The sequence below is a fragment of the Lolium perenne genome, chromosome 1 (genome assembly GCF_019359855.2).
Source record: "Lolium perenne isolate Kyuss_39 chromosome 1, Kyuss_2.0, whole genome shotgun sequence".
Lineage (NCBI taxonomy): Eukaryota > Viridiplantae > Streptophyta > Magnoliopsida > Poales > Poaceae > Lolium > Lolium perenne.
Genome location: NC_067244.2, coordinates 83,080,850 through 83,090,449, shown reverse-complemented (window position 1 = coordinate 83,090,449; position 9,600 = coordinate 83,080,850). Strand labels below are relative to the sequence as shown.

Here is a 9,600-nt window from a genome sequence, read left to right as displayed (position 1 = left end):
ACACCCCAAATCTCTTTGGGGGGTGGGGACGCGACGAGATGCTCTAAATCAGCTTGCCGAAAGAATATTGTGGGGTACTAATTTCGCTAACATGCATCCAGGCCGGTTAAAGTATCGGTTTATACGCTTAAATTTAGTATCAATTTGATTGGTAGCAAGCTTATTGTTTACATTCACTATAAAAATCGCTTAAATTGATCCTGACATGTCGTTTTACTTTTGCTTCTGAAACTGATGCAGGCAACCAGACGAAATGCAAAACATGGCCAATCTAAGTCTCCGCGCATACAATCCAGAGCTAATTTGGAGGAGAAAATCCATACAAGCAACGGAGCTGGTCCTTATAAATTGATGAACAAGACTGGATCTGATGATATGAAAAATAGCTAGCCCACCCTTACATAGCAGCTACATACTGCTGTACCGGCATCTAGTTACTTTACAACTAAGCATCTATTGTACAGTTATGCACAAATGAGGCGGGCAGTAAGAAAAATCCTGTAAACAAAGGGGTTCTTTCTTGATATAACACGTCTAACTGGGGTTTGTGCTATCATCATAACAGAACTCCTGCTGTGCTCGCAGTCCCTTTCTGGTCAAGGGCTTGTCGACGGAGGCACATATGGCTCAAAGAGCGTCACACTGGGGTTCGCATCATACTGCAATATATTTGCGGCTCGCTCAAATTCCTCTCGGAGGATCTTGATGCTGAACTTGTCGACGACACGCCCAAGATCATGGGAGGTCTCGAAAGGGTCCTCAATGCAAATGAGATGCCTGTCGTTTCCAACACGTCTTGTCCAGTCCTTCATGTGCTTACTGAAAGAAGTGCCACATGGATTAAGAAAAACAACATGTCAATCTAATTTATGTTCCACCTATGGAATATGGAAGAACGTAAACATTGCTTTACTGCTTCAATGCTCAATTGTTCATGATTCACTAATTGGTTAGAGAAGAAACGGTGCTCCCTCTATTAGTATACATGCAATTTATGCGACATAAATTTGATGCCATCAGATTCATATGAAAAAAATACTCATGATTATGATTGTGTTTCATGGAAACTAAATATTAAGTGAGTAATTGTTGGTCCAAGCCTTGTACTAATCAACAATAATACATACTACATCTACATTTTGCAATAAAGGGAATACCATACTAAATGTGACCGCAAAATAAATGCTTATGGACACAAATAGGAATCATGAGATTCAGAAAGGGACCACAGAGGGAACAAAAGTTCAGCACAACAAGAACTGTGGCAATGAAAGGATGAATTAGTATGTATGCGACATACCTAATGATCCTTCCCGTACGAATAGATATAACGTCTTGCATGTAATCATGCTGATACGCCCAGTAATGGAAGAAGGCCCAAAGCAGACTTGAGACAGACTCTTTATTGTGAGCACCATAGTTCTTTAGCTTGTCCACTTGATCAAAGTAAGCACAATGATTATCCTCCACAGTGACATTACAAGTTGCATCCATTCCCTGGCATGACAGACAATGTTAGTTGACAAAAAGAAATGGCACTGTTGTGGAACAAATGGCTAATGGTGCAACAACATAGTGCAAATAAGTACTAGTGAACAGGCTCAGTATCATAGTTTCTACGCTGGATAAATGGGTAATGATGGGAAGGGAAAATGTGAATCTCTTTACTTTCTTTCTTTCTAAACTGAAGTGTGTTCATTTTTTTCACTTATTAACCAATAACATCAAGATCACTGGTGGAACATCAACCAGAATGTAGACCGGGCCAGAGCTTAATAATGAGCCCTAAACAAAGCAATATCAGCAGCAAAGTGATGGGCCACTCTAGCAATACAGGCTACATGCTGAGAAATTTTCTTGACAAGGCCGGGCCGCTGCCCAGGATGGTCGCGCTGACAGTACGCCAGTGATCAAGATATGCTATACCTCGTGGATTCTATCTGTGAGGAGGCAGACGCCTGGATGGGAAGCTGGAGCAGCCAGACTTGGAGCAATTCTTCCAGGTGTTCATAATCATGTCTAGTTTCTAGCGACTTTTAGCGGTAACAGGTGTTGGCTAAGTCCTGGGCATGTACCGTACACATTCTTTCTAGTAATGCATCTACATGCAAAGCCTTTGTGTTTTCAAAGAAAATCGCAAAGATCCAGAATATACATTCTTTCAACTCCACTGGCACAACCACTACACGCTTACAACACCATATTTTTATGTAGCAAATATTAGGTCCAAAATGCAGCATATGGCAATTTTTTCTGATGCCATTCCAGACTGCTGTGTCTAAAAAGGACAACCCGGTGCATGAAGCTCCCGTTTTGCGCGGGGTCCGGGAAAGGGTCAGACCCACCTTGTAAAGTGTCTAAGTGCAAAGTATTTTCCAGATATGTAGGTGGTAGACACACACTAGTATGTAGCTGAACGTTATTGTACAACAGCTGAACTAGGTTTACCTGTAGACATGGGAGTATTCCGCGCAGCTGTAAGAGGTGGATGCACATTATTACATACCTGAATGAAGAAAAGAATTCAGATCATGATCATGTAAAGACAAGGATAATATTAATTCTTAAAATCATCAGAAACAGCCAACTCACGCATAACTAGATAGCGTTCCTTGGTATGTTTCATTAACACGACGAGATTTAGCCCAATGCTTCACAATAAAAGCTAATTGCCGTAACCTTCGATCTATTTGTGCATAATCTCTCAGAAGTTTTGTGTTAACAACAGCTAAAAGATTATTGACACATATATCACATGAAAGGCCTGTATCCTGATCCATAAGCTTCACTATTGGGACCCTTGCTCGAGTTAATGCCTGCAAATTTTCATTAAAGCAAGTCAGAAATTTGGCAAATAAGATCCCATACCCATACTAGAGAGGTCCTCAAAATGAAAATGATTCGGCCTGTATTCTTTTGCTAGGTTCACTAGGATTTCTCAATGTTTGGATTTCCAGTTATCTTGGTAAGTATAATATTATATCTACACTTCCGCGTCCACCAATTCTATTTGTTTTCACAAGGAGTAATATGGCAAATAGCTAACACTTAGACCATCGGTGAGATTATTGTGTGCATAGTTCATAGATGATTATCTCACCTGAATATTCTGGAGATTACCAGCTTGGAGAATTTCTGCTAATTTCAGTATAATATCAACCTTGCTCATTTCCTTGTCGTCAATAGCTAGACAAAGATCAACGTCACTATTTGAGAAACCAAAGGAATTAGCACACGATCCATAGAGGTAAAGTTTTGAATTTGGCCATTCCTTGTTTATTAGTCTGCCCAGAGCTATTAGCAACTGCTCCTGCTTTGCAATTTCCTCTCTTGAGGGCACCAATGAGTCAAAAATTGACAAGAAATTAGATGTAAATTGATCTATGCCATACCGACATGCCCTGGTTCTCCTCTGAAATCTTACTCGTTGACTTGATACATGATGCCCTCTAGAAAAGTCTGATCTGAAATCCTGCAAGATAAAAGAGCATGACTAGGGTACACGACTAAATCTAACATAAGCATAACTTTATCTTGAAATTTGAAAAATCAGTTACTGAATTATTAGTGGCAACTAGCAAGTTCTTGAAAATGTATAAACCACGTATTTCATTAATAGAAAATCAAGTTAAATGAACAAGCAAACGTGAAAACTAAAAGACGGACCAGGAGAAAACAGATTTCCTGAAAACTTTGCAGATAAAACCCTAAAGGATAGAAAAATTCAGAACCATCCCTAGGGTTTCCTGCACTCGCCGAAACTAGTGGCCGCCACAAAACTCCAGCGCCGCCTAGACGCACGTTGGAAGAGACGCCGAGCCTCCACCATTGCCAGATCCAAAGAAGCATTGTCGCCAATGAGGGTTCAGGGTGGGGCACGCAGTCGTCGGAGAAGAACCTGATCATCCTCCCTGTTTACAGTGAAGGCCGGCTCAGCAGGGGACCAACGGAGGAAGCAGCTCGGGCAGGGCGGGGCAGCAACTCCGGCAGTGGGTGGCAGAAGCCCGCGGTTCAGCAGGCACTGGCTGGTGGATCACAGACGAGAAGACAGGCAGCGGTGGTGGAGTAGACGACAAGGGCTGCAACACGGAAACATGTAGAAGAAGGGTTGGGCGGTGCAACGCTTTCCTCTTATGGGTGGCTGGGCGGGCTCCCAACAGCGCTAAAGAAGTAAAGGATGAGGTGGTCCGATCGACTGTGTGCGGCTGGCGACGTGGCCGATGGTGACACACCAGTCCCTGTTACAAAAATGGCTACACTGTCGCGAAAACTAATATGGGTAGCAAGAGCGCGCATGTTATTTGTGTTGTAAGCATCGTTTAAGAACTTTGATCCCGGCACTGCTACCAAAATCTTGTAACTATTTGCCTTTTGGCATTAGTGTGATACTAGCATACTGAATGAATTTCACCATAGATGCAAATAGGTTGCGCCCTAAGGGTGTATATGTGTCATTCATCATCATGTTTTGAAAATGACAGCAGTATGAGCTTGAGCTCAGCTTTACTAAAGCTCAAATAGATACTTTGAGCTCAATCTGAATGAAGCCATGAATAGGTTTATATCTGGAAGTACATTAATTAGTCTATTATAGGTTCGGGCTATGCTCAACTGAGCCTTGGAACTGGTTTGTGCTATATGTTTGTCCATGACCATCTACGATAAACACAGTTAGGCTCAATCTCAGCCCAAACACGTGAAATTTAAGCCCGGAGGCCGGAACCGCATAGCTTGTCAATCAGAGCTTCGTTTGTGCCATATTTAGTTTCTTACACGTTACTTGCTCAGAAAAAAAGCAGACGTAGAAAACAAATCTATTACTCAATGGAGTAGATATTATCAGTCAGTATCTACCTCTTAGTTAGGTTAAATTCCAGTTAGGATTGTACTGCATTGAATATTTCTGTTTAAGTTGTCAGTCCTATATCAAAATAAAAGGAGAGACAAACAATTGAAATCAATTAATGTATTAGGCAAAGATAAACCCAACCTACTCCCTCCGGCCCTAAATACTTGTCTCAGGTTCAATGAATCTAGACAAATTTTAGCCTAATTTGGGACAAGTATTTAGGGCCGGAGAGAGTACCATATTTCCCTCATGCCTGCCTCTCTCTCCCTTGCCACAGTCCCTCCCCCATGTGGCCATGTCTTGTCTACCCCAACTATGCTTCTCCTATCAAGAACGTTACACATACCATACAGTGAATCAACACCAAGCAGCATGTTCTTGACTTCCCTGACACAATTTGATTAAAGATATTTTAAAACTATCAATCTATGGAAGGACCTAGATCATTCGTGTGGTTACAAGCTAATGCAGTAATCAAGAAAAAATAGTTTTAGAATGTGAAGACCAGTTTTGGAGTGTGAAATGCACAAAACTTCACATTTACATAAGGCTTTCTATGGTACACAGAATAGTTTCTCCACTACATGCTATTCCTTTGCTTATTTAACAATGTAGTCAGCTAGCTGTATCCATATCAATGGTATTCGCCATGAAGGCTCTCTATTCTCCATTGTTCCAGTAACTATGATTTATAGCTAAACGAAGAAATTGCAATCCGAAAAGAGTTGGGCAGTGAGTGGGTAGTCCAAACTCCGAAGCAGACTGAGTGAGAATATTTGACCAGGTGGTCAATATTAGCTTTATAGCGGCTAAACATCTAACTGCATACAATTTATTCAGCAGGCCCCCAAGATGCCACAACAATTGAATGGAAGTGTAAATGCATGTACTGGTAATGCTAGATGTTTCAACTGCTGTCTGTAATAGAATGTTGAATATTCAGCGTTGTTACAATAAAAAGACCAAACACGATAACTAAATTACGACACAAGGTAACAGGCATATTATGGTTTAGGTTAATATATTAGTATTGCATTGCTTCAACCTGCCTCTCCATATTTTTTTACTTCCTTTTGCATCCCTGGAATAAATATAAATTAAGAACAAGCACCTATACAATGTCAACCCATGCCTATTTTTCCAAAGAGCAGCCAATGCTTGATCAGTAATTTGCAGTTCATGTTCCTTAAGACAGCGCATATTTACATGGTTTAATTTATCAAATGCATGGTCAGGTAAAATGTATTACAGTATAACAGTATGAGAACCAAAGAATAGGCCCAGTTGGTATTATTTTGGTGATATAGTTCAGAAGTGAGATCAAGTGTATTGCTGCAGTAGGAGAATGCCAAGCTCACAGTAAATAAATGTGGGAAAGAAGTTGAAGATTAGATTTCAGTGAAGCTCGCCATATCAAACATTCCAATGCACTTGGGAGGTGCACATCTGCTGGCTATGGGGAGAATTAACATAATCAGGCACCAAATGCAGTACAACCAAATAGCTGCACTTAATAATAGTAAAATCTACACATCAAAGAGCCTGGAAAATATTCAATTTACCTTACTCCTTGAGGCACTGTTTTGCACAACCACGCCCTTGGCCTCACCATTTCCCTCAATCACCACGGTCTCCATGAACTGTTCGACTATAGCATCTTCCTCCTTGCTGTCATCATCCTCTTCCTCTTTCTTTGCAGCAAACCTAACTTCACTGTTCTGATAAGATACTTCCGAATTCCTCACATGCACTGCAGCCTGACCATGCACTCCATGCCCATAACCTACCTTCCCAATCCCATCCTCCAAGCCAGTTGCTTCTGCCAGGATCTTCTTACCTCTATCCCCCTGAACATCATTCCCAGTGGGCAGCTTCCTTGAGGCATGACCCTGCCACCCCTGGTCACCTTGTGGCATGTTTGGCGAGTAGGTCTGTTGCTGCCGCTGACCTCTCTGCGGTACGCTGCCACTTGTGGCTGGACGGATATGCTGTTCTCCAAGGAGTGTCCCGCGAGCTGCGAATTGAGGCATATGCTGCTCTCCATGCGGCACCCTGCCAATAAATCCATGGACATTTGCATCCGGCGGCGTCCTACATATAATGTGATCCTGTTGTTGCTGCTGCTGCTCCCTGTACATCATTCCAGCAGCTGTGCCACGGCCACTGGTGATTAGTGATGTATGCTGATCTCCATGGGGCAGTCTGCCGAGCACTCCCTGGCCACCTGTGAAAGGTGGCATCATCTGATGTTCACTAGTATGTCTTCTATCGAAACCCTTTGGGTGATTATAGTTCGGCTCCCTTCGCTGCTGCATTGCACCAAGTAAATCCGGCACCTCGCGACCGGCAGCCGATGCGGTGCCGAACCCAGGAGGCAACGGCTTGCCAAACCCAGGAGGCGGCGCCCCTGACCTTGGCTTCTCCGCCCTGTTCCTCGCGACACCATCCGCGGATCGGAATCCGCCTCCTCCACGCTCCGCATAGAGATCCAACGGCTGCGGGAAGCGAGGATCGGAGAACCGGTGCTGCGGTTGAGGGTCGGAGGAAGAGGGCCACGCGAAGCCCCCGCCGTGAACATGCGGTGGGGAGGAAAAGAAGGGGCCGACGGCGGCGACGGCTGGGTCGACGAAGAAGTTGTGCGGCTCGTCGAGGGGCTGCACGAGGGTTTGTTGCTGTTGCGGGCGGGGAGGAGGGTTTTGGAGGATACGGAGGAGGAGGCCGCCGTCGAGGGACTCCGACGTCGGCGGCGGAAAGTTGGTGGCGTATGGGGAGGTTGACGAACGGGGCGCGCCGCCGCCGCCGCCTCCTGAGGAGGCGTCGGCCATCGCGGAAGGTGGGGAGTGGTCGGTGCGCCCCGATGACTTTCCGGGCTTTATTTTTTATCCATCTCCTCCACATTTTGCCTTTTTTTTCACATGACCTTAACTAAATTCCAATACAGCATATATTTATCTTACTCGTTACAGCTAAATTTCTTCTAAGTACTGTATCAAATGATACCGCATGTCCTAAATATTTATCACATGTTTAATAACATATTTTAACTTACAGTTTACATAATTCTGCGATAAGTATTTAGGACTAAAAAATACGACCATAACATTTATTATTAACGCTCTCATATTAATTAACTTAATATGGATGTATTTAGAACTAAAATGTGTCTAGATACACGGAAATTCAAAATGGAACCCGGGTCCAGATGCTCCCTATAGTTTGGACCAATCAGTTCCTGGCAGATTGGTGTTGGTTGGTGTATTTCGTGTACTCCCTATAGTTTGGACCAATCAGTTCCGGACAGTTGAATCTTAGTCTCAAACTGTTGATACGCAAGAACATGCAGGACAAATTCAAGACACATATTTCACGCAGGTACGTAAATGGCAAGAGAAGGCTAGCGAGTGGGTTTGGATTGCAAATTTCAGAAGGCACATTTGATGGTGGTTAAAGACCATTGAAGCATCACATTGATGGAAATATATCTGGATTGCAGGTATTTTCTCACCGAGGCAAAAGCGTATCCAGGAGGGCGAAGTCTCAGACCACGTCACAGAGGGGCGCGGAAGGAGCGGTGCTGACGGGCACGGACAGGACGGTGGCGAGCTTGATGAGGTCGCCCACGAGGTCGGCCTAGGCAGGGGAAGGGGTGGAACGGCGGCGGAGTGGCTGTCGAGAAAGAGGAGGCCGAAGCTCGACGACCGACGGCGGCCGTGCTCGATGGTGGAGGTGCCGTCAGGGCCGAGCTCGATGAGGTCGCCCACGAGGCCGGCCTGGGCAGGGGCAGGGGAAGGGGAAGCGGCCGGCCGGCGGTACTCCTCCTCGGGAGCCTCCCAACTACGAGCGGATCCGCGCCGCGCGGACTCCATCTCGCCGGAGCTGCCGGCAGCAGCGTGCGGTCGCCCGACACGAGGAAGAAGATGGCCCTTTGGTTTGGACCAATTTTTAAATGAATTTAAACTGTTGAGGGGGTTATTGTAAACTTAACTTAAAACACGGACACGCCCATTAATTCGGGCCGGAGGGAGTAGTATTTTTTGTTGTAGCCAGAATTAGAAACAGTGTGATGACCCACCACCTGTCCGCATATATGGCCTTTTTTCCCGTTGCGACATGCGCGGTACAAACGGAGAGGGACAACCTGGACCGATCGCTGGACTGAACCGCAATTTCCTACTGAATCTGCCATCCCATGATGAGTACATCGTGGCTTCAGTGCTTCTCAACAACTATCTCCCAGGCAGTCAACACCCAAACAAGGGCACTGCATGAAGGAGTTTGGCGAGCACGGCCGAGCCAAGGTATCGGACTCCATGTGCAGCGGCACCTCCGTAATGCCATCACCTGCTAAGGTTCTAGTGGCCGAGACGCCCGTCGCCGACCCGTCGCGACGCGGAAGATCAGCTCGCGGAACCCAGCGTCATCACGCACGACGCCACGGTGGAACCAGAGCGGCGACACTCCCATATCCTCCCTTAGGGCATGTACAATGGTGATGAGTCAGCTGTCTGTAAGAGGTGGTTAGAGCTGATTTTGGTGATGTGGAGGGAAGAGAATGAGGAGAGAGAAGGAGGTTGTCTGTAAAGTTACAGACAGTCTGTAGGCTTCTTACAGACAGCTTACAGACACCATTTTTGCTGTTGTATGAAGGGTGTCTATAATTTATACTCACATATAGCTATGACTAAAAATAGATAACTTACAGACAGACTATTGTATACACTGTCTGTATCATTGTCTATAGATGACATGGA

General features: G+C 44.9%; 1 protein-coding gene and 1 long non-coding RNA gene across 2 annotated transcripts; one reads left to right on the top strand and one right to left on the bottom strand.

Annotated features, from left to right (window-relative positions):
• Nucleotides 1-320: 320 nt before the first annotated feature.
• On the bottom strand, nt 321-7,724 carry LOC127303607 (uncharacterized). Its single transcript, XM_051334321.2, has 6 exons — nt 6,412-7,724; nt 3,101-3,472; nt 2,593-2,816; nt 2,449-2,506; nt 1,301-1,497; nt 321-819 (listed from the first exon to the last, which is right to left on the bottom strand). The coding sequence occupies exons 1-6, from the start codon at nt 7,672-7,674 to the stop codon at nt 597-599; spliced, it is 2,337 nt and encodes a 778-aa protein (XP_051190281.1). The 5' UTR covers nt 7,675-7,724; the 3' UTR covers nt 321-596.
• A 419-nt stretch (nt 7,725-8,143) lies between these two features.
• Nucleotides 8,144-8,879, top strand: LOC127295064 (uncharacterized). Its single transcript, XR_007847520.2, has 2 exons — nt 8,144-8,221; nt 8,343-8,879. It is a non-coding gene; the product is annotated as an uncharacterized lncRNA (long non-coding RNA).
• Nucleotides 8,880-9,600: the final 721 nt, after the last annotated feature.

What these genes read in the sequence shown, in the direction of transcription:
- LOC127303607 (XM_051334321.2), bottom strand. Translation starts at nt 7,674, where the DNA reads ATGGCCGACGCCTCCTCAGGAGGCGGCGGCGGCGGCGCGCCCCGTTCG. An exon ending in GGAACGCTATCTAGTTATGC is followed by an intron (nt 2,507 to 2,592) that starts GTGAGTTGGCTG and finishes TTCTTCATTCAG; the next exon opens with GTATGTAATAATGTGCATCC. An exon ending in CGTACGGGAAGGATCATTAG is followed by an intron (nt 820 to 1,300) that starts GTATGTCGCATA and finishes CACTTCTTTCAG; the next exon opens with TAAGCACATGAAGGACTGGA.